At 39.5% G+C, this 25,517-nt stretch overlaps 1 protein-coding gene and 1 long non-coding RNA gene across 5 annotated transcripts; both read right to left on the reverse strand.

Annotated features, from left to right (window-relative positions):
• Positions 1–1,122: 1,122 nt before the first annotated feature.
• cul1b (cullin 1b) lies at positions 1,123–23,708 on the reverse strand. 4 transcript variants are annotated; one of them, XM_083529923.1, is made up of 24 exons: positions 23,549–23,693; positions 21,992–22,065; positions 21,125–21,209; positions 19,788–20,045; positions 18,995–19,172; positions 18,368–18,535; positions 18,002–18,052; positions 17,796–17,886; positions 17,348–17,511; positions 16,888–17,050; positions 15,706–15,836; positions 14,979–15,086; positions 14,787–14,893; positions 14,056–14,104; positions 13,316–13,447; positions 13,008–13,125; positions 12,827–12,903; positions 11,989–12,120; positions 10,798–10,890; positions 8,728–8,775; positions 4,373–4,455; positions 4,157–4,262; positions 1,765–1,878; positions 1,123–1,685 (listed from the first exon to the last, which is right to left on the reverse strand). In XM_083529923.1, the coding sequence occupies exons 4-24, from the start codon at positions 19,925–19,927 to the stop codon at positions 1,605–1,607; spliced, it is 2,334 nt and encodes a 777-aa protein (XP_083386049.1). In that variant the 5' UTR covers positions 19,928–20,045; positions 21,125–21,209; positions 21,992–22,065; positions 23,549–23,693; the 3' UTR covers positions 1,123–1,604. The 4 variants fall into 4 exon arrangements, with proteins under 4 accessions (XP_083386049.1, XP_083386047.1, XP_083386050.1 ...); XM_083529921.1 differs by lacking the exon at positions 21,992–22,065 and having other exon boundaries at positions 23,549–23,708; XM_083529924.1 differs by lacking the exons at positions 21,992–22,065; positions 23,549–23,693 and adding an exon at positions 23,278–23,508.
• Positions 9,602–10,568, reverse strand: LOC310719914. The gene is made up of 2 exons (XR_014531609.1): positions 10,145–10,568; positions 9,602–10,114 (listed from the first exon to the last, which is right to left on the reverse strand). It is a non-coding gene; the product is annotated as an uncharacterized lncRNA (long non-coding RNA).
• Positions 23,709–25,517: the final 1,809 nt, after the last annotated feature.

A 25,517-nucleotide genomic window follows, 5' to 3' on the forward strand; every position in this document is an offset into this window, starting at 1 on the left:
GTATCCTCTATAAAAAAATCAGACAATTATGATGGTCATGTGCTAATATTTCACTTTGTTTGAAATGACTGTATCAGCCACCATATATGGCTCAGTGTAGAGACTAGAGTGCTTTTTTTTTTTATGTAAAAAAAACCCCCGTCAAAATCTCTCAAAGATGGACAAAAGTATTTATGAAACACGACTTTTTTTCCAGCCGTATGTGGGTCCCCTGGTGGTTAGGATGCGGCGCTCTCACCGCTGCGGCCCGGGTTCGATCCCTGGTCAGGGAACTAACCCCAGCCACTCTTAGTGCCCGGATAAATGGGGAGGGTTGCGTTAGGAAGGGCATCCAGCGTAAAAACATGCCAAATCGAATATGCGGATCACAAATAAGAATTTCATACCGAATCAGTCGAGGCCCGGGTTACCAACGACCGCCACAGGTATCTTTAGAAAACAGGGTAACGGGGGAAATTAGGCTACTGTTGGCCGAAGGAGGAGAACGAGAGGAGGAATGAAGGTTACATGAGTTATACTGGTAGGAGAATGCTGAGGATGGAGCCACCAGGAAGGAGGAAAAAAGGAAGGCCAAGGAGGAGGTTCATGGATGTGGTGAGGGAAGACATGCAGGTAGTTGGTGTGAAAAAGGCAGATGTAGAGGACAGGGGGGTATGGAGACTGATGATCCGCTGTGGCGCCCCCTAATGGGAGAAGCCAAAAGAAAAAGATGATGTAATATATAGCAGCAGAGTTGTTAAGACCCCACTGTTATTTATTGCCTGAAAACAAGTGTGTCGTTCCTTAATTACTGAACAGACAGATAGTGTTTTTGCACTACATATTTTGTAGGGTTGGTGAAATGTAGCACACTTTCAAAACAAATATTTAATGTTCGTGATCTCACTGCTTTAGAAAACGTTCCAGTTAAACACAGGACTGTCCAAAGTGTATCTTGCTCCCATACTGTCCTATTATAAAAAAAATAAAAAAAAAAGTAACGAGTGAGGAAACTGTTGTATTGTGTCCAGCCCCCCCCCCCCCAGACAGCCTTTGAAATACTTTTGTAAAACCGGCGAGTCTCGATGAAAACATGGAGCGATGTGGTTTCGATTACTGAACAAAAGGACAAAGACAACGTACAGAAAATTTAAAGTTTATTCGTGACATTTATAAAACAAAACCACACTATACAAATGATGGAGCGGATAAAGGCTGCTTTCACGACTCTACAAGGAGTTTAACAAACGCGTTCGTAAAGTGCCGCTAGAATTCGTTCCTTTTTTTTCCTTATTGAATGCAATAATAATTCTTTTTTAACTCAGGCTAAAGCCATTCAATTTTATTTATAAATTAATCAGCTATATTTTTGTCCGAAGAGAGGCAGAAACATGCAAGCCTAAAGCCTGGTCAGGTCTCCCTAAGAGTGCGACGGCGTATTTACAGATCAAAAAAACGGCGATGGAGGTCCTGAGCGGCAGAGCCGAGACTTCAGGAGAACAGCAGTGTAAGACCCCTGCGTTTAGAGGGCGCTCCAGTGTCCGGTTTCGTGCGAGTGCATCCCTTCTGATGAAAGCCAAGAGGCTTCGGGAATGATGTTTGGGTCAGGCGTGTGAAGTAAACGTTTAAGCTAGGTAGCTGTAGGTGTCCTTCTCGCCGTCGACGCGCTCCAGGTATTCCTTCTCTATCAAAATATCGATGCATTTCTGAAAGACAAACATGCGTGAAGTCAGTACACGATTCCCCTCGTGGTTTTATTTCGGATTAGACGACGACGTGTTGTACCTTGATGACAGGGACTCGAGGTTTGAAACGTGATGACAACTGGTTTAGTACTTCGGCAAGGAGTTGCTGGTGCTTTAGGACTTTCCTCATCTTCATGATTCTGACGATAGCAGCCTGATAACACCCACGCAGAGAGAAAAAGAGAAAAAGAAAGTGTGTGCACACATTAAGGACATGAATGACAAGGCTCTTTAATCGTGGATTCAGCCTCGACTCTGAATTAGGGCTGTAACGATTCCTCGAGTACAAAAATTTATTTAGTCCATTTAACTAAACACGAAACAGCGTGTTTCCTACGGACCATTATTACTGACGCACCACCCGCTAAACTCTGGAGCGCGCCGGACAGGTATCACGCTGCAGACTGAAAAATTGAGGGATGAGGAGAAGATTCAGGCCAAAGAAAACGCCAAAAAGTTTGGGATCATTTCAAAGTAAAACATAAGGAAAGCACGGTACAGTGCAGTTGCCGTTTTTAACGTAATTTGAAATTGATTTTTATATTTTTATTTATATACAGTGCAGTCAAAAGGCCCTCGGCAGTGGCGGCGTAGAGCAGAGTAGTGGAGCACGTTTTTAAAAGCTGGCAAATACCACACAGATTCAGTCCGTGGAATATTTCAAGCAGATTTTCCGGAGACAAGAAAACCACATCGCGAGATTTAATACATAAATACAGGAGTAAAAATGATAAGTTTTATTAAACGAACAGTTTTCTATTACCTGCTCTATGCGGCAGTGCGGAGGGAATTTTTAAACGCGCTGTATTTGTATTTTTGATGTGATATGGCGATTAAATGCACTAAACGGGTTCAGTTTTTACCGATGCTTTTTTAAGCCGTTTCAGCAATAAAAATTTACATTTTTCGAAAAAAGAAAAACGAATTACTCTTTCATTTGAAGAGACCCGTCTCATTTTCTCTCTTATTAAGTGCTGCTCTTCAATAAAGAAAAAGTACTTCTAATCCGATTACAGTGGAACCTCGATACTTGCGATCTCGATAGTTCCAAGTGTAACTCGTGAAAAATCTGATAGTTCGCGAGAACATTTCAAAACAGAGTTTGTACTAAAAATGACATAAAAAAAATGATTTTATTATTGTATCATTCATTTAAAGTAAATAAAAAATTTATAACAAGTAATTCACAATTTTTGTTGAGTTACTTTTGTTCAGTACACAACAGTTCCCCTTGAAAAAGGAACCATCAAAACCTCGCCATTTGTTGTTACTCGCTAGGAGTCATAGAACGCAACCCGCGCGAGTATCGACGTTATACTGTACTCAATTAATCGATGGTAGAAGACTTCATTTCTGAAATAATCGATAGCAGCAGCCCTACTCTGAATTGTACTGCAATCTGAATTTAGTACTAAATTAAAGTATAATTAATGTCATTTGCAATGACGTCCATACGATTTCTTTAAAAGTTTGAATAAAAATATATATTTTTAAACATCTTTTATAAGACATCATTCTGCTCAGTTTTCATGAACTACAATGCTGTTCATCTCCCTGATAGGACTAACGGTTCTTTCTACCAAAAGAGAGCGATACAGTGGTACTTTACAGTGGCAGTCATTCAGTCTGACCAACTCTCAACTTTACATCTGTGCATCCGGCTTAAACACATACCCTCCGTTCAGTCAGTACCAGCCGAGCCTGGTGTCTGCCAGAACGGTCATATAATGCTATTCAATATCACAAACAAAAACAGAGAGGAGCTGCATGAAACTTTTCCACACCTCCCTCCACTGGCTTCCTGTTTCTGCCCACGTCAGATTTAAAACAATGAGGCTTTTATCGCCAAAGACGGCCCTCTCAGCACTGATCCCATCTACCCATCTCTCACTGCACCAAGCTGTGCGGCATATCCGATTCCTCAACCGCTCCTCGACTGATCCCACCAGCTCTCTAGGAACAACGAAGACATGCTTCCAGACTCTTCTCTGCTCTGGCATTGAGGTGGTGGAGTGAACATGCTCCAGATCTCTGAAAAGCTCACTAGAGCTCTTCGAGAGATTAGCACGTCTAAGAAAAAAATTGAAATAAAATCTTTCTAACCATTTTTTCCCCCAGTTTTAGACCGACAGTATTAGTGTGTATCCTGATGAACCAGCATTAGAACGCATTTATTGATCAACACCACTTTAAAAGTTGTTTTGGACAAAGGCGTCTTCCAAATACCATTGGTGAGAAAAGAATCTCTTGTGAATTTGGTGTTCATTTTTCTTCCTTAAACTGTATTCCAGCAATGTTGCAATTAAAGCTGCGCCAACCAAATGGGTTTCTTTTAGCTGGATCAACTTGTCTATACAAATAAAAAGCATTGTGCTTTTCTTCCCAGTGCTTACTGGTGGAAAGACATGGAATGTGTCGATCCCCATCCTCACCTGTATAAGGAGCTTTCTGTCCTCTTCGATGTTTTTGTGTGTCGTCTCCTGCTCTTGTTTCTGCTCGGTCTTCATTGGCACGTTGATGTTGACCCGCAACTTCTTGCTGTAAACGTGGGAAGAAGAGAAATCCATGAATCCAATGTGTAAATAAGGTTACATGAATAATCATTTGAGGTAAGACTAAAAAAAAAGCTATAGAATCGACAGGCTTACTTTTTATAGCCTGAGAAAAGCTTTATGAGTGTCTCAGGTTTGAAGTCCATTTCATCGATGTTTGCATTCTCGTCCTCCAAAACCTGGAAAAAAACACAGTTTAACATCGGGCATGTGTTTATTAATAGGGTGTAAAACGAATCACTTCAAGTGGTCTCATCATGAACACTTATCGTGGTGTCGCTGCGGTTTTGTTTGCTCCAGCTGCTAAACAAATTTACATTTATTCAAACTTGTCTTTGGTCTGTGAATGTTGCGTTCACCCATCACACACACACACACACACACACACACACACACACACAGAAAATACATGGGGGAAAAAAAAAAAAAACGCACTTCACCTGTGTTCTGAGCTGCACGGCATCGGGAGAAAAGCTTCACCGATGGTGATTTTTAAACGCATGACGATGCCAAAAGAAAAACTACCGAGAGAAATTGTTGTGAAAGGAAGGAGGAAGACAGTAAACAATGACTTTCTTGGTAGGCTACTGTTTAGATACAAGCCGTGTAACAGACACTGTCTTTCGTTAAAGCCTGTGTAAAGTTCATTAGCTTCAATGTAGACATTATGTAGACAATGTAGACACGGCTTATACACAGGTGCGGCTTATTTATGTTCAAAATAAAAATCTTTTTAAAATTCAGTGGGTGGCTTATATTTGGGTGCGCTTAATAGTCCCGAAATTACGGTAATACTGAAAGCACAAAAAGAAGAAAATGGCTTTTTATTGTTTCAAGAGTAAAAAAAAAAAGTGCACCAATAATACGAAAATGTAATTTTTATGAGCAAATTTTAAAATTTGTTCATTTTAAAAGTGTAGCAATCAAAATCTCTCAATACCAAATATAACCAATACCATTAAATATTGGCAGATGAGCTAAACATCTTTTAAACTTGTTTTGAGGCTGCAGCTAACCACGCTAGCGGCACAAACAGCGTGCATGCCGAGAGAGCCGGAGAGGTGAACATGTTCACCATCTCGGAGCATGAAGTGAGGAGGGCGTTCAAGAGAGTGAATACCAGGAAGGCAGCAGGACCAGATGGCATCACAGGTCGGGTTCTGGAAGCCTGTGCTGACCAGCTAGCACCGGTGTTCACTGAGATATCAAACCTCTCACTGGAACAGTCTGTTGTCCCCTCATGTTTCGAACAGTCCACCATTGTTCCTGTCCCGAAGAAACCCCAGCCCGTCTGCCTCAACGACTACCGCCCTGTAGCCTTGACCTCAGTAGTGATGAAGTGCTTTAAGAGACTGGTCAGAGACTTCATCACTACCAGACACACTGGACCCTACAGTTCGCTTACCGTCATAATCGTTCTACTGAGAACGCAATTGCTCATCTCCTCCACACTAAGATGAGCCACCCGGACCACAGAAATGGGAATTATACAAAGATGCTGTTTGTGGACTACAGTTCAGCATTTAACACCATAATTCCCTCCACACTTACCTCTAAGTTGGAGGTCCTGGGACTTAGCCTGCCGCTGTGTCAATGGATCTCTAACTTCCTGACAGACAGACCACAAGCCGTACGGGTGGGAAAACACACCTCATCCACCCTCACCCTCAGCACTGGAGCCCCCCAGGGTTGTGTTCTGAGCCCCCTGCTGTACTCCCTGTACACATCAGACTGTGTGGCCACTTCCAACTCCACAACCATCATCAAGTTTGCTGACGACACTGTTGTGGTGGGCCTGATCTCCAACAACGACGAGACGGCCTACCTACAGGAGGTTAAAACCCTGGAGAGATGGTGCCAAGAGAACAACCTTCTTCTGAACGTCAGCAAGACTAAGGAGTTGATAGTGGACTTCAGCACAAAGCAGGAGCGGTGATACCAACCGCTAAACATCAACGGGACCCCAGAGGAGAGAGTGGACAGTTCTGGTACCTAGGTGTTCACATCACACAGGACCTGTCTTGGTCCTGTCACACCAACAACCTGGTGAAGAAGGCCCGGCAGCGTCTGTACCATCTGAACCATCTGAGACGCTTAAGGGACTTGAAACTACCCTCTCAGGTGCTAAAGACTTTTTACACTTGTACCATTGAGAGCGTTCTGAAGGGTAGCAACACTTCCTGGTTCGGAAACAGCCCCATGCAGGACAGGCGAGCCATCCAGAGGGTGGTGCGTTCAGCTGAACGTACCATCCGCACCGAGCTCCATAACCTGCGGGACATCAACAGCACACGGTGCAGGACCAGGGCCAGGAAGATTATGAAGGACCTCAGCCATCCCAAAAATGGACTCTTTTCTTTGTTGCGTTCAGGGAAGCGCTTCCGCTCCCTGAAAGCAAACACAGAGAGAATGAGGAGGAGCTTCTTCCCCCAGGCCATTTTGAGTTTAAACCAGGAAACACCCAGGATCTAAAAACTGGCCCACTCTCTCCATGATCACACTTTTTCTCTGCACATATTTTTCTTTTCGCACTACAACACTTCAAACTCTGGACTGTCACTTAAGCTCTGGACTCACACAGCACAGTGCACTTTATATTTATACCACACCATACCGCACACGGACACTTGAAGGACAATCACATAAACCTGCCATAAGCATATTTTGTATATACACCTTTTTTCTCATATAAATCTTTATATATTCTTATATTTTATATAGTTTTATAAATGATTTATCTGCCTTTTTTTTTTCTTTGTTTTTATTCTCCCCATCCTATTCCCTCATGCTAGATCATCTTAAAACAGCATTTCACTGCATATCGTAGAATGTATGTATGTGTATGTGACAAATAAAAATTTGATTGATTTAAAGTGCACAATGTTTCCTGATACCAGATTTTATTGGTATTTTTTGGAGGGCAAATAATAAATAATATAATATAAACTAGAGCAACACATTCAGAGATTAAAGACAATCTAGTGGAATATGGTGTGGGTGAGGTGGGGTAGGGTGGGGTTGTTCGGAGATGTTCTGCAATGAGTACCCAAAGATTTTGTGCAGGGCATAACATTGTAAAAAGAGGTCATGTGTCAGACTTATGACAGATCGTAGTGATTCATATGAACTCGGAACGAAGCCAGATTGGTCGGTGGAGCCACTGATGGATTATGCATAATAAGATACCATTGAAGCACTCGGATGTAAGGTATCACAAAACTAAATAATGCAAAAGTCAAACGATGGTAAGAAACTATGCATATTTGAAATATTTTAAGCAAAAATTGGTTTTGAAAAATTACCCCCTTACAATGAAATGAACAGTCTAGAATTTTATGGTGGGTTTGTTTTAACAGAGAGAGACAGGATATCCAAAATGTATCCATTAAAGAAAGGTTAATAATTAACTTCGATCGAGTGAAATAAATGTGATCACGTGCCAACCAGCAAGAATTCTGATTCCCACACACCCAAATTAATCCTGTCCTTTTAAGAAAGAACTCCCAATATCAACTCGTTATGTATATAAAAGACACCCATTACAGAATCAACCTCTTCCATTCAAACCTCTCCACCACCATTGGCAAGACCAAAGGGCTGCCAAAGGATGTAAGGGACAAGACTGTAGACCTGCACAAGGCTGAAATGGGCTACAGGATCATCTGATTAAAGCCTTGGTCATATGTTTTTGGTCATTGTCATGCTGGAAGTCCCATTCACCTCCCATGTTCTGGCTGCTGCCAGGAGGTTCTCATCGAAGATACTGCAGTGCATGTTAAGACGTCTTCCTGTACCCTTAGCAGAGAAACAGCCCCAGAATGTTTCCACCTCAATGTTTGACAGGGGGGGATGGTGTGCTTGGGGTCATATTCAGCATTTCTCTGCCTCCATACATGGTGAGTTGGGTTGATGTCAAAAAGCTCAATTTTGGTCTCATCTGACCACATCACATTCTCCCAAGCCTTCTCTGAATCATTCAGGTTTCTGTTTACAAACGTCAGAAGCCTGTTCATGTGTATTCTTGAGCAGAGAGACCTTGGTGTGTTACCAATGGTCCATGCTCCCTTAAGATCATAACAAGCTCCTCCTGTGTAATTCTGGGCTGATCCCTGTCACAAATCGCTCCTGCCACTTTTCTCCACCCATTCCACCCTGTCTGCACTCTTTTCTTCACTGCTCTAACACACTCTCCATTACTTTGCACAGTTGACCACAGGTACCTGAACTCCTCCACCATTTACCACCTCTCCCCCCCAACTCTAATTCATACACATGTACTCTGTCCTACTGACTTTCATGCCCCTTCTCTCCAGCACGTACCTCCACCTCTCCAGGCTCTTCTCCACCTGCTCCCTACTCTCCCCCACAAATCACAATATCTCCACTATATAATACTATTGTTTCAAATAAAAATGCGCATGTATTTATTCAAAAGAATGATTACTACTTACCAACAACTTAGACTTCAACAGGATTTGCAAAACCTGAACCAAAATATCCTGTTAAATAAAAATATGTAAAATTTCAGAAATCATAAACCATGAGATAATTACCACACTAGACATTGTAACATTTTTTCGCTATTATTCAACAGGTCATGTTTAATCAGTTTATTTCCTTTCCTATAAAAAACAAAAACAAATCCTGTATAAACATATTAGCCATGATGTGATTATCTAATTCTGAAAAAGAAACTTTGTCTGGTAATTTTTCTGCTCAATGTTCTTTTACACTGTTCTTACAATGTTCTTTTAAATCAAATGAGCCAATATTTTATTCACAATAGAACATAGAAAACATAAGTGTTTAAACTGAGAAATTTTAACTATAAAAGGGATGTCTTAGATGGACAAAGGCTCTCCAATCTGTGAAAAAGATGATAGTGGAATACATTTAAAACATCAATACTCAACATCAAATAGCACAGGCTTTGAAAACCTCATCATCTACAGTACATTACATCAGTGGTCCCCAACCCCCGGGCCGCGGACCGGCACGTTGGTCAATAATGGATCAATTAAATTACCAGGCTGCACGGAAAAAATACAAAACTTACATTATTTCTGTTTTATTTATTATCTGATTCTGAACAATGTTTTATTTTGGAAAATTACCGGATTCTCTCTGCCACATCTGTCTATAATTCACTCTTGATGCATGTCATGATGCCTCGGTCACATGTTTTACCTCCATCCGCTACCTTCTTAAAGGGGCATCTCCGGCCGCTAACACATAATACATTACTGCTAAATTGAAACCCCCAAGCCAGCAAAATGAACAAAAAACAACACAGTGGATTCACAGTTTTTTTATAATATTTAGAAAATACCAGTTGTATCATTTTATTTTGTTGTATTTATCCGCCACACCTTAAAGGCCATGAAAATATTGTCTGACATTAAACCGGTCCGTGCGGAAAAAAGGTTGGGGGCCGCTGCATTATATCATCAAAAGATTCACAGAGACTGGAGAAATCTTGGTGCGTAAAGGACAAGGCCGATGCCCATGGTCTTTAAACCTTCAGATGAAACTGCACTTATCAGCATGATTGTCATTTACATTAGTAAATGGGCCCAGGAGAACTTCCAGAAACCACTGTCTGTAAACACAATCCCCCGTGCCATCTGCAGATGCCAACTAAAGCTCTATCATGCAAAAATCATAGTCATATGTGAACATGGTCCAGAAGTGCTGTCATGTCCTATGGGTGGAGGCTCAACTAAAATGGACTGGAAAAGTGGTCAGACGTGTCCACATTCATGTTGGAAATCACGGACAAGTAAAGAAAAGCGAGACCTTCCAGCGTGTTATCAGCGTTCGGTTCAAAAGCCAGCATCTCTGATGGTACAGGGGTTCATAAGTGCCTACAGTATATGCAGCTTGAGTGTTCTGGAAGGCACTATGAATGCTGAAAGGTATATAAAAAGGTTTTAGAGCAACATATGCTCCCTCCAGACGACAACTATTTCAGGGAAAGCCTTGTGTTTTTCAGAAACAAAACCACATACTGCAGCTATTACAACATCATGGCTTCGTAGTAGAAGAGTCCGGGTGCTGAATTGGCCTGATTGCAGTCCAGATCTTTTACCTATAGAGAACATGTGGCACATCATTAAAGAAAAAAAGACGACTACGAACTCTTCAGCAGCTGGAAACCAATATCAGGCAAGAATGAGACCAAATTCCAACAGAAAAACTCCAGAATCTTGACGCCTAGACATCTTCAAACTGTTTTGAAAAGAAGTGGAGATGCTACACCATGGTGAACATGACCCTGTGCCAACTTTTTGAGACCTGTTGTGCATAAAAGTGTACGATTTCTCAGCTTAAACATTTGTTATGTTCTCTATGTTCTATTGTGTAAAAGTCTTTTAGTTTTCATTTTATTCAAATTTAAATAAACGTCCCAACATTTCCAGAATTCGGGTTGTAAAAACCTTATCTTATAGTGACAGAAATATCATACACCTTATTAGGTACAGTGACTGTGTGTTGTTAATGGAACGGGTTCTGTTACTCACTACTTTAATCTGCGTGCTGTCAGCCAGCTGCTGAACTGTGTAGCTGTTCTCCATGTTGAACTGCAGCAGAATGGCCATCTGGAAGGTGGATGCCTAAAAAGAAAGACAGTTATGATCATCTGCATATATCTCGTATACAAATTTATAGTGCAAGCACGTCGACTGCATATATTTTTCATTTCAGAAACATTTAGAATCAGTGTCTCAGACTAACTGAAATTCTTGTATATCATTGTTGATTTACACCGCCACCACTGCAAAAACATACATGTGAATCAAGGAAATAAAAAAAAAATCACATCTATCTAGCTTTTTTGATTATAAGATTACAAAAAATCTATTTTTGTATTCTTTTGCCAAATTAGTTTTCTAGAACCAAACGCAGGATCTGGAGTGTAGGGAGGTTTTGATAAGAAAAGAAAAGATTTTGATAAGAAACAAACAATGAGTCGATAAGAAACTATATAATGTGTTCCTGCACAATGATGCTCTCTGGTCTTTCTCTAATTACAATCACATCCTTAACATAGAGACTAGGATGATGCGTGCATGAGCACACACACACACACACACACACACACACACACACACACACACACACACACACACACACACACACACACACACACACACACACACACACACACACACACACACACACACACTTTAATTCCACATCAGCTTTTTTGTACTGGTTGCACTGTGCTGCTGTTCTTGTATCGTGTTGTGTTGCAGTGCAGGTCTGTTTATGTCTTTGACTCGTTCTGTGTTGTCTAGTGTATCCATGTTGTCTTGTGTAGCAGCTTGGTCCTTAAAGAATGTTGTTTTCTGTCCCTGTGTACTGTACCTACTATATATATGGTTAAAATGACAATAAAAGCCACTTAACTTGTGAATTTTTACTCAAATTTCGACTTTACAACCAAGTGTGTTTGAGGATTGGACAAAGATTGCATTTGGGTCTAGCATGAGTGCAATATACTAATAAAAGTGCAGTGTGATTAGACGTTTTTATACTCAAAAAAATACTAATACACGTGAACCTAAATCAATCCTGTTTTTGTGTCGCGTCTGCGTTGTGTATTTCCCCCTGCTTTTCTATCTGCCACTAAACACTTAAATTCTTAATGTTTCCAGGCATATGACATCACAAATTGTGACGTTAGAAACTGATACGCCGCACTGTCTGACCTGTAGAGTGTATCTGTTCTTGAAGCAGTTGGTGACTAGCTCGCCCTTGGATAAATGGTAGAGCCAGGTCAGTTTGCGCCCACTGTGTCTGCTGGCATAGAAAGCTGTGAATCTTTGGTAACTGCGCTCCAGCTGAGAAAAAAAGATGGGGTTGGGGGAATGAAGATGAAGAATCATGATCAACCTAGATGCTCTGCATCGCAAAACAAGCTTTGCATTCTTTTCATTCTTACTGCTTGGTTGCAGAACTTCCCTCCCAATTCTCCTCCCAAAGTAAAAAAAAAAAGAAGACCAAAAGCATTAACAGAATAAATGCGATATGACTTTTTTCTTACTGAAAAGCATCTACCCCACAGGGGTTGACAAATCAATAGCCATCAGCCTAAAAAATGTATTACTTATGTGAGGACAGAAATCCAGTGAAAAAGTTGAATACTGTTCTGAAGGTCACAATCCCAACATTAAAATCATTTCCAAGAGCCTGGGTATAGTTGCACAGTTGTCCATTCCCTTGGAAGTCATTTATCATTAAGTCACTCAATTCTTTTCATTAATCTATATTAATGCCCCTACCTATTGCACTCCCTGACAATAATGTTATTACATTAACATAGCTATTTTTATCCTAGTCAGTAAAGTTTCCAAGCCAATACAGACAGAATATCAGGGCATGCAATTTTCTGGTGGACTAGTAAATTATTTAAATTTAATATTAAAATTATTATACCCCTATTTGAATATTAAAACCCTATTTTGTAATGGATTTAAAGCAAACACGATTTTGTGATATGATTTTAATTTCCTGAACAGATTTACAGAACGGTGCAGTGTGTCTTACCTCTGAAGGCAATGCGAATGTGCATGACTGCTGGAAAGGCCAGGAGCCTGAGCTGAGGACCTGAATGCAGAAATCCACTGAGGGAAAGAGACAAAACGGACAATCAACCAGGGCAATTTACGAATGTGGTCGATATAGATGTCCTAAGAGCTAGAAAATCATCATGAGGAAGTACACTTACAGTCCAAAGGCTCAGAGTTTGTAAGGTGCTTTTTAAATTGCTCGTTCAAGTCCTTGCTGACACCGATGTCCTGGAACATGCGCTGTAGCTTGGAGGTGTACTCAAAACCACATGCTTGCTGCAGAGAAAAAAAACAGTCCAGGGAAGAAATTACATCATACATACTGAGAGAATTCCTTAATTTTATTAACGCTAGAGAAATAAGCTTTTGACAATGTCTTGAACATAAAAACGTGTTTCACGTTATAATAAATAAATATAAGTTAACATACAAGCCTTCAATTTTTATATAAAGCTAGCATACAAACCTTTAATTTGGAGATCATACTGGCCTCGGCATCATCGCTGGCACTGTTCTGGTGCACCAGCCTCTTAGCCAGCATTTTGGCATAGAATTTCTGGAAAACGTCCTTATCTTCAATGTATTTGAAAACCACCATCTTTCAAAGAAAGCAATTATTTGAAAGGGTTTTTTTTATTACATTTCTTATTTCAATATACAATGAACATCAGGATTGTCCTGCAAAGATGTGTGGTGTGACAAAAATATATTATATCATATATATCAACGATAAGCATGCATATATATATATATATATATATATATATATAGTGCATGTGTATAGGCTTGATCATAAACTACCAACAATAAAGTAGTCACAGTTAAATAAATAAATAAATGTAAATGAATACATTTTTTTTTATTTTTAATGTAAATGAATTATTTAATGTCAAAATGTACAATTAATATTTGTATATACTAAAAAATAAAATGCATGAAATAACCTCTAAAGAAAAATAAATAAATAAATAAATAATTAATTTAATTAAAAAGCAGTGTGACATAATTCCATATGATATCAATATTATACCATCAAGCAGGACAAAGAAAAAAAAAAAAAACATCAGAGGATCCCACATGTCTGGGACTCAAATATGAATCTCGCATTCAGTGCATCAAAAATCTTACTTCAAACAACAACAAAAACAAGATATTTGCACCACATTATTTTAAGAAGATTCATGTTATAACGCATGTGAGACTTACCACTTGGTTGAGTGTGTCCTCCAGCTCTTCTTCCTCAGGGTTCTTCGAGCTAAAAATCAAAACAACAGTAACAGTTACAAGTCAGAGCTCACAAACTTATACTATCAAAGCAGCATATTTATACTAAAGTCTTAATGAAATATTTAGGGAGGGAAACTTTTAGGGAAATGGGAAATGTTGAACACCCTTCACTGTAAATTAAATTATATGAATGAATTCCATGCCTAGGCAGATGATAACAATGATGCTCAAACTAAATATTAACAGTGAAATGTTGCCAGTTATATTGACAATAATGGCTGTATGTTGAGGTATTTTCAAAGGGACAGTAAATCTGTACTGCTATACAAGCTGCACATTGCCTATATCCAAGTTTCAATTCTATAGTATTGTCAGTTAAGAAGATATAATAAAATGGTTGCTGAAATGTGAGGGGTGTACTCATTTTTGTGAGATACTGTAAAATATTAGAATTGTAATATTTTGACTCAGATCTTTCCACCAACACATAATTGACAATTCTACTAGTTTAGCAGTTAGGACGAGTAGTAATTTGAGAAGATATGTGGATAAATATAAAAAATTTATAAAAAAAAAAATATAATAATTTGAATAGTGGTGGTGTGGATTTCCAGCACGGAGACAAACCAAAAGCCGTATTTCGGTTGTTTCCTAAATTGGTAGCGCACTACAGTAATCAAAGGGAACACTAAATGCATACAAGCATTTACCTCTTTTTCAGTAAGGAGTCACAATATCTGGCGAGCAGTTCTGGAGATTTGCTTGACGACTGAGCCATCTTTGTAATAGCATTATTGTTGATGAACCTCCCACAGGCCTGCAGAAAGGAACCCATTTGGATTTGAAGCAAACAGTTCAAAACCCATAAAGCCAAAGGAAAATGTGACAACACGAATACAAACCTTATCAAGAGCAGCCACAAAGCCTGCGTCGTTATTGAACGCTGACATCACCAATGCATTATATTTCTTGTGGACGTCCAATATTGTCTGTACGTAGATTTTAGGATCCTGTGAGTCAAAAAAAAAAGCATTTCTGTGAAGTCTTATAATTCAAAACAAATGGTTTTCCTTTTAGAACAAACAGGAGGCTGGTGTTGGTGTGAGGAGGCTGTAATAAACTATGGCTTTTCAGAAGAATGTGATTTACACTACCCACTCCCCTTGAGCATTTCCATATGTTGTAGCATTACAACCTAAAACTGAATTGTTGCTTGTGTGATTAATCCCATCCCATCCTCCAACTTTTGATGGATAGCGTCTTCAACTCCTGGTAGTGACACACCCTTGATGGATTTAACGGCGCACTGAGGGGTGTTTAAAACTTCGAATATATTTTTTAGATTTTTCTCAGAAGTCCCAGACTGGTTTTGACAACTCCTTGATCTTTATGATGCCTTTTTTTATGTCTTCTAAGTGTAAATGCATTAAACTAACACGACTTTTGATGGCAGTTAGTTGCATCGGAATTCATTTAGGGATTTGAGTACAATTGGGATAAATATTGCAATGTTTTTAATTTGCGCATACTTTTGCAACTCTAAGCTATATAACCACATCACTGATCATGACATCATTTCAAATCTTCTCAATTAAATCTTGGTTTAATTTTTTTGACCTGTTGTCTTACATTGAGGGCAGAGTCCCCGCACTTCTCAATGGCTGCCAGGCCTTGGTTGTAAATGTGCGTCTCTAAGAGTTTCTTCAGCTCCCCTAAACCGTCTGTGATGCGCGAGACGAGGTTGTACATTCGGCCCAGATCTGCGGTGCAAAAAAATACGTAAAAATAAGAACAACGTGAAATGCACAAAGTTGAAATGCACAATGACTATATTATTTTAGCTGAAATTAAATACCTACTGTTTATATATCGACACCCACATCTAAAACAGTGCAGGAATTACAGCACATTTTCTATGTTGCAAGGAACTAAAACAAACTAGATTAACTAACAATCATAAATTGTCACAGTTAATGCTTTTCTGCAAAACCTTTGAAGTCAATGACTTCCTGAAGTCTGGAACCCATATACATCACCAGATGCTGACTTTCCTCCCTGGTGAGGGTCTGCCAGGTCTTTACATCAGCCATCTTTAATTCCTGCTTGTCACTGAGACATTCTGCCTCCAGCAACTCGAAACACACTCATTTGGACTCAGTTCAGGTGCTTGACTTGGCCTTTGAAGTGCCTTTTACTTCTTTGCCTTAAAAACTATTAGTTTGCTTTTGTTGTATGCTTAAGGTTACAGCCTACAGGATTACTTCCAATTGGTTTAGAAGCATTTGACTGACTATGAGCAGCTAATATGTCCTTTATACTCCAGTACACATCCTGCTGCATTTGTCAGCAATCACATCAACCAGTGAACCAGTCGCAGCCACACATGTCCACCTCACAGGAGGAGGGGGTATGCCCTAGATCATGAGCAGTTCCTTTGCTTTTCTATGATCTTCTCTTTCCATCATTTTGGAACAAGTGTCTGTTGTTCCAGAAATTCCAGAAGTAGTCCTGGCTATTTAAAATGTTTGAGACAAAATCTAAAAAGTTTTTTTTTTAAGCTTTAAAATGTGTATGTGTGTTGGTGTATGCAACCTGACTGGTAGCCAGCATATCCATGTAACTTTCTTAATGTTAAATATAATTATTGTAAGAATAGCAGGAAAATCCATAATTATATTAATATCCATAATTCCAATTCAATTACAAAGTTTACTGTACACATACCAAAACTGGAAAACCACATTACTACAACCAAACCACTGGTGTCACTGCAAAGTAGAAAAAGATAATAATAAATCTCAAACGTTTCACCTTCATTCTTGTCAGCATCAAGCAGGTTCTGAAACTCTGTATGGAATATCTCCAGGTGTTTCTCAATGAGAACCTGTTCACACTTGCGAGCCAGCTCATCTTGTGTGCTCTCATGAAGGTAAACCTGAACCCGCCGCTGCTCCTCTAATAGCCTGGCTTCAGCCTGCATACACACCCACAAGTACATTAAATCCAGTGCTATCTGCTGTGTAATGACAACGTTATGTGTGAGACAATACACATTTTAAATACTGACTGAACATGAAGTGAATTCGCCATCACTCATATTTGAAGGAAGCCAGTCAATTTTAAACCTTTAAACTTCTTTTTTTTTTTTGGCTTCATATTCCTAATAAATATCTTTAAGGTAAATAAACACACTACAAACATTTCCTGCATGAACAAAACTGGCAGGAGAAACTCACAGACAAACATTTCATCAGGGTCGCTGATAACCCACCTTTTTCATGTATTCAGTTACAGGGTTTTGTTGGAGAAACTCTGTGCTTTCCCTTGTGTAGAAGCGTTCTGTATCAGCCAAGAACTGGCTCTCAAAGTACTCTTTGTATACAGATAATGTGGGTCCTTTAGCAAACGCATCGTCCTCATTCAGGCCCAGTTCAACTGTGCGAGACAAAAAGAAGGGTAATGTGTTATATATAATAGGTGCTGGGACTTACAGCACAAAATGGCGTCTTTAATGCTTTTTTATTTTTAAAAGCCCCAAGTCAATATGGATATACAGTGATCTTATTTTATCGCCCCAATGGGTTCATACATCCTTTGGGGTGTTTGACTGCCTGTAATCATGTGACATGACAAATAGGATGCAGCACCAGAACACCAGAAGTTAAAGGTCACTTGGTCGGTCCCGGAGCCCCCAAAGCAGAGTATAATACAATACTCACCATAGGACTGTACAACTCCACTGACCAGCCTGGTGTTAATAGTCTCTCCATTTCTTTCTCTCTCAATGAGTTTCAATACAGCGTTCGTCACCTAGTATGATTAGCGGTGATGAATAAAAAAATTGTACAACCACAAGCTGAACTTTAGATTTAGCAATAAATAAAAAACAGTAATGTTTTAAAAGAAGTCTGCAAAGCTAGCCCACCTGTTTATTTAGTGGGCGGAATAAACACTCTCTCCACGTCACCAAGGCAAGCTGGAAAAAGTCAGTAAAAAATGTCAGTGATTTCAATGAGAAAAATGTGATTGGATATAATGTTATAGTTTAATCTATAAAAAAAAAAAAACTGATAACTGAAAATAACTGATTGTGGGTTTTAAAACAAAAGAAACAAAGCTATATGTCTAAACTGTACAGTAGCCGAAGCGTTTTTTTTGCTACAAGATGAATAATGCTGAGTGATTCACTCCCACAACAGACAACCCGGGCATGACCTCTGCAATTTTCTGCCTTCCGATGTGAAAGCAGGGCGTGTCGGTTAACGCTGCAGTAGACAAATGATCGTCTTACCGAATAGATTTCATAGATTCCTTTCCGCCCTTCGTCACACTCCCGCCGTACCCAGTGTCTGTTGAGGTAGGCGCAAATCCCATTTAACACTTTACTGGAGAAGCGGTAGTCCTCCCACTGTTGCGTGTAAAACTTCAGAACGCTCTCGTCCATCAGATCCTCCCCATCCTGCCACAGGCAAAAACATTAGCATACCAAAAGAGCATAAGACGATACACGGAGCATGTAAAACCCTATCGCAAACATGGACGCCGGGTTCGTTCCTTCATTTCATAAAGCCACAAACAAAAGCTTTCTGTTACAGACTTACCAGTGCGATTATTTATAGTATTATATATTATCAGGTCTGTATCATAAGATATATCTGTGTGCTTGGTCCTGCAAATATAATACACATTTGAAAGAGTTCACATATAAGAGGATGAAATTGAAGCTTTTTTTTTAAGGATTATTAAAGGATTAGGATTGGACCGGGGAAAAAAACATCTGAAGCCAGGTAGTTAGAAACAGCACTTACTTTCATCGTAACGCATCATTCTGTTTGTATGGAATTGAGAAAATCTAAAGAAAAGAAAAGAAGAAGCCTAACATCCCCTTAGCTAATGTAAAAAAAAATGTAAGGCTTACCTTTAGAAGATTTGTTAAATAGCTCTTGAGAAACTCCTTCAGTCTTTTGTATAGTTCAAGCCCAACAAACTGTGCTCCCCCTGGAGTAGGAGACTTCTTGGAGGGTTTGGTAGGGGGAATGCCTGCACCCCTCGCCTGGTTTGACTGATGGACACTGGTACAGTAATTGTAAACATGTCTGGTGACCAGGTTAAGACAATTACAAAGACAACGGCTAGAAGATCGTCAATCTTTTCTTGAAACGCCACCGAAGGCATTTCGATGGCACCATTTGTCCTAAAGCTTATGACTTCCTAATATGTGTATTTTCAACCACTGATGACAGTACAATAGAATACGATATAATACAATGTGGTTTAGTGTTGTGTTTGGTAAAGTGGGAGAACAAAGAGGGGCTTAGAGGTTTTGCCCTCTTCAAACTTCAAAGAAATGATAACCACCCCTTTCATATGATCTCTAAAAATAATCTAAATCTCATATTTTTGCTTGTAAATCTGCTGTTGTGGTTCTCTTAGTCCCAAAACCTGTGAGGCTTTTGAACATTGTGCTGTACAGACTGAGGATATCAGGGAGGGCTACTGGAGATCCAGCAATGGTGAATGATTATGGTATTTCTGGTATGTGTGGATTTTTATTGACATCCAAAGCTAGGGTGTGTCGATTAGACATAGCAGAACGCCCTCACAGTGACAAGTGCATCATCGTTTCACAATCCGGAACAGGGTATGTGTAATGTTATTGCAATTCGCGGCGGAAAAAATACATTTCCTTGGTTGTACCTCATGTAGGATACGTGTAGAGCTCCATGTAGCGTGACCTGGCCATGCTCTGTCGCGTATACACCTGCTGAATCCCTGCCCGCAGGTCATCCCAGATCTGGTCCAGCCCAATCTGTTTGAGCCCGTGTGGGTTCTGGTTCCTGTTGGACGACATTGTCTCGTCACTGGCCTGCGTCTCTTTCTGCCTTTCCGTAAAATGTCAGTGTTTCACAAACACTCCATGATGGTTGGTTCAGATACGTGTGCCGAATTCACCACCTTCACCAGGTGACCTTAGGAGCAGAAAACACACACACAAAAAAAATTATATTACCTTGCAAAATAATTCTAAACGAGAATAAAAAGAAATGTCTATGCACTTGACTTTGGATCAGAAGGTCAACCCCAGCACCACCAGGTTACTACTGCTGGGCCCTAAACCAAGGCCCTTAACCCTACAACTGCTCAGCTGTAAGTCATTCTGGATAAGGGCACCTTCCAAATGTCATAAATTATGATAATCACCAGGCACTGACATTGCTAAATCACTGTTCCTCTCAGTGTTCTACATCTCAGTAAACCTACTCCTCGTGTTTATCTGCGTATTGCTAAATCTCTTTCCATGTGCATGATTTTAGGAACGTCACTGTTTCCATGCTGTCCTATGATACAGAACCTTCTTGTTTAGCCTTCCAAATAAATAAAAGCAGCTGTAGTTTAATCGACTATGCATGGCGATGTGTAAACCCTCTGACTATTAATAGCTTCATCTACACGTCTCATCATTACAGGCAGCTGGTAGAAGCTGCAATAAAGTCACACATTTGTGACTGTAAACCTGGATAAATGAACGGACACTGAACTTTCAGAGAGAAAAAACAAACAACCTAGAACATTAAAAACAGTGACCTCAATACACATATTATAGCTTTACCGAAAGTGTTTTGTCAGGGGTGTATTCAAGATTGGCACTGTCAAGACAAAGGACCGGTTTTGCCTGAGATTGTATTAAGATTTTATTTTTATTAGTATTTTTTTTTTTTACAAAAACCAGCTGGCTTTATTCATGTAGTGTGCCACTGAAAAGGATTTGCATACTAATAGAAGAAATTACTTGTCGAATTTTGCAAGAAAAGACGACACAAAACCTTTTTCCAGTATCCAAGAACACATTTAGTGAAACAAATCATAAATTTCCCTTTGGATAATTTACATGATCGATCGCGCTATCGCTCTAGGTATCTACAGATGCAGTACAAAAAGTACAAAATGCCAGCAGATCCAAAACACACACAAGTCATATTTAAATGAGTTGATCCTACTGCCCTAGTCGGTTATTATTGGTTCATTTTTTATATTCTCACACACTGACCTCCAGTAACTCCTTTATCCCAATCAGGTACACAGTAGTTTCAGAGTAGGTTTCCAGGAAGACTTGAGTGAAACAGGAATCCACTCTAGATGGAATGACAGTTCATCGTAGTGTAACATGCGCAAACATACATTTATACCTAAAGCCAATTTATCGTAGCCAACCCATCTACGTCTTTGTGAGATGGGAGGAAAGCTGGGAAATTGGAGGAAACTTATGTGGATATGAGAAGTACATGCAAAGACCTTTCACACAGTTAGTAACTTTATCTCAGGATCAAACCCAGGATTTAGAAGCAGTGAGGTAGCAATGTTCATTAATTATTTCTAAAGAGAAAATTTTGTTTAACATTTTAGCAGAAAATGAACCAAACAAATGAAAAATAAAATGAAATAATAAAATCTCCATTGTCATGCTTTTGACATAAATATAGAAATTTAAATCAAACATATCACAGACTTTTCAAAAAATAAAAAAAAATAAAAAAAGGTTCTCATTATTAGACGTCAAAGCAGCTACATACACTCTATCAGTTTTTTCTTTCCCTTAAAGTGAAGATAAACTTCCCAGCACTACCTACTAACTAATAAAACGGTCCGACCAGAGAACCTCTGGAAATGTTACATAAACTTCTCCTTTTGGAAAGCTGTATAAACGCATGTTTTTCTTTGTTAAATATTTTTTTTTTAACAGTTATTAATTATGGATCAGGCTGTACACACTACACTTGCACAAATGTTATACAGTGATTAGGGACAAATACAGGCATCTAATCTGGCTATATATAGTTCTAGATTCTGGTTTAAAAACCACAATGTCTGATGAATGTGTTATAAGGAATCTGTATTTTTATTAGTGAAAACACACCTAGAGTCAGTTTCTGACTGTACACTATCATGTTTTTACTTCACCACGTCCTGCTTTGACTGTTTTATTTTATTCTGCTGTATTGTGAACTATACATACACATTATACATCTTTAGCAGACAAACGAAAGTAAGAACATAAATTACATGATGATGTAAAAACAAAGTGCTGAATGGAGGTTTGCCAGCGCCAAATGCTATCGCCTTGTCTCCATCTCCTGCTGTGTTGGTGACCATTTGCTCATAATTTAACTAATGATCATGGGAGAATGCCAAAGCTGTGTGAACCTATCAGTATTTCTATGATAATGAAGTGGTCTGAGAGAGAGAGAGAGAGAGAGAGAGAGAGAGAGAGAGAGAGAGAGAGAGAGAGAGAGAGAGAGAGAGAGAGATAGATAGATATCTGAGCCAGGACAGCTACTTCTCTTGCATGTTTTGGTTTTACTTATCACCTAAGTTCTTTGTTCTCCTTAGGGACTGTCCCCCTAAAAATGTGCATAAACCCACAATGCTTAGTTCTTAAAGTTGGACTTGATGATTGCAGCGCTGAAGCTCTGCCTTGTAGGCTCGTTTGCAATAAAGACTACTGCTGAAAGATATCCAAGTCTCCTGGAAAAAACAGTTTACAACACTAGTCAGCTTAGATCTGACTGTAAACCCCAAGTGTTCCACTCCACCATGTCCTGCTTAGAGTCCCCACTTCAGTTCTGAAAATCCAAGTCCAGTCAGTTTCAGATCTGAGTGTACACCAACAAGTGTTTCACTTCACCACGTCCTGCATACAGTCCAATACAACCTACAGAAGTCCTCAACAGCTGTCTATATAGTGTTGATCATCAAACAGGACTATATCTCTATTTTTATTTTTTTAACTTGTCTTCCGGGATATCCCGTTTGCGCCACTGTGATTGGCTGGTGCTCCGTGCTCACCTGGCGTGCTCCAATCGGACACGGTTACTCCAGCTATCAGGTTCAGGCAATAGCCAATCATATTACAGGAGGCGGGATTTTTAAGAAAAATATTAACAAAATATGACTTCATATGTAGCCTTTTACTTTATTATATTTATTTTTGGTTGATGGTCAATGCGCTACGATTTTAACTGGTAAGTCAATACGACAGGGGGAAAAAAGTTAGCAAAAATTACTCTTGTCTCGCTTACTTGCATTATGAGCTGGACAAACCCTTAGCTTGCTAACTGGCTAACTATCAAATTACGTTCTCTTGAAGAGCAAAACACTCACGATAGAGGTACAAATATGAATAACACGTACAGCAGAACTCACCGTTTTATAAAACAGAATGCCTAAAATAATGCCATTAATAAGTTAATGTATAGCCAATAGACCCATATAGGTCAGTAGACACGCTAGGCTAACCAATACGTAGTGATAATGTCGCTAAGATACACGGCCGCATGTTAAATGCGTCAAGTCACAGCGTGTGTCGGGGGGGAACAATAAGCGGTATTTATCAAAAGTGACCAACTCTGCACAAATTCCGACTCGGTTGATGGACTGACAGATGATCAGACCTTTTAAAAATAGTAAAACTTACCATAGTTCCAGCAGCTCAACTAGCTCCACTTAGCTTCTCTGTCGCCCTTTAGCTTCACTGAGGCAGCAAGCTGAGCTCAGAAACACAGTTACACTCCCCTAGTGTCCATGTCCTCCAAACAATCTTACCAATACACAAAGTCTTAGGAGACTGAGAGAAACAATTTGCATCCTCTATGATTACTATAATAAAATAAACCACAAATATAAAGTTTTTAAGATAAAACTTGCATGGGGTCTGAGGCCAATTCAGAATCAGAACCACCTACATTAACAAGAGTTTGAAGGGAATGATCATGGTGTGCTGGTGCTATAAAAAATGAAAACAAGGAAAATCTTCTTTCAGCAGATCATCCATCTCCATGTCACTGTCTTCTACATCAGCCTCTTTTAAACCAATCACCCTGCTACTAAGCAGACACTTAGCACCTAACCACATCCATAAACCTCTTCCTTGGCCTTCCTCTTTTCCTCTTTCCTGTCACTTCCATCCTCAGCATTCTTCTATCAATATACCCCATTTCCCTCCATTGCACATGACCACCTCCGTCAGGCCTTCTGCATGGTCCTACTAATAAACTAATTTCTAAACGTCTCTCAGTGAAAATCGCAGCATCTTTGTCTCTGCAACCTTCAGCCATTGTCTTTTAGTCAACGGCTCTGTCTCTAAAATAACAACATGGCAGGTCTCACCACAGTCCTATAAACTTTCCCTTTCACTCTTGCAGATACCCTTCACAAATCACTCCTGCAACTCTTCTTCACCCACTTCACCCTGCCTGCACTCTTTTCTTCACTTCTCTAACACACACTCCATTGCTTTTATACCACCTTCTCTCCAACGCTTACCTCGTGTAAGTTTGCTCCCTACAATCACTGCAAATTAATGTAATGATAGTGTTTATGAAGACGATAGGAGATGAGGTGGTCTTCCTTGGTATTGTTGATGAGTTCAGTTGCAGATAAAAAGAAACTTTCTGTGGCATGAAGTTTTGGTCCTGATCGCACCGCAGCCTCCTGTTAGAGGGCAGTGACTCAAAATGTTTGTGTTCAGGTTTAGAGGGTGAGAGCCATAATCTTAGCTGCCTGCTTTTAGGTCCTGGAAGTGTACAGGTCCTTTAGAGGTGGCAGATTGCATTCAGTCACCTTCTTAGCAAAGCAGTCTGCTTTTGTCTTTAGCAGTGGCAGCAGCGTACCAGATAGTGACGGAGGAGGTGATTATGGATTCAATGATGGAGAAGGTGTAGAAGTGCACCATCTTTGACTTCGGTAGGTTAAACTTCTTCATCTGTACCATTAAGTACTAAGTGCTGCTTTTTCAATCAGAGAGCTGATGTTCAGGTTTCACATGAGGACCTGAGAGATAATGGTTTCCAGGAATTGGAAAGAGTTAACTAAAGCAAAGCAAAGGAAACAAACTAAGATCAGGATCCAGGGTTGTGGTATGAAAGAAGAATGACTTAATTCAGTAGAAACACCAACAACACTGTGAAAGCACAATCCTTATATATCATCACAATCTTTATATTCCAACCTGTGTAACAGCCATCTTTTTATTTTCCAACTATTATCTATTGCCACCAATATCTTCAAATACCTTTGCTTTTTCCAGTGTAATAATATAATGGTGGCAGAACCCATACATCACTTTTTTTTTTTTTAAAGATAACATTTAATTTACTCATGGTCCAGGCCTTAGCTTGTTCATGACTCTCTAACACGGAAATCCATCACAAACCCTGGCCATCTGGGACACCTTACCTTTCCTTCTTATGTGGTTCTTTTGAAAACTTTTACCACAAAACTGGAGGCACACAAATGTATAGGATGTCTTCGGATGCGTTATAATAAAATTTTGCGTTCACTTGAACTTGGAAACCCAAACCTGTTTTAACATAGCATTGACCCAGTGTACAAAGCGCGCTTTATGAAGATATGGTTTACATGTTTTTTTTTTTTTAAAAAAGCTC

Source organism: Silurus aristotelis, assembly GCF_946808225.1.
Source record: "Silurus aristotelis genome assembly, chromosome: 25".
Taxonomy (NCBI): domain Eukaryota; kingdom Metazoa; phylum Chordata; class Actinopteri; order Siluriformes; family Siluridae; genus Silurus; species Silurus aristotelis.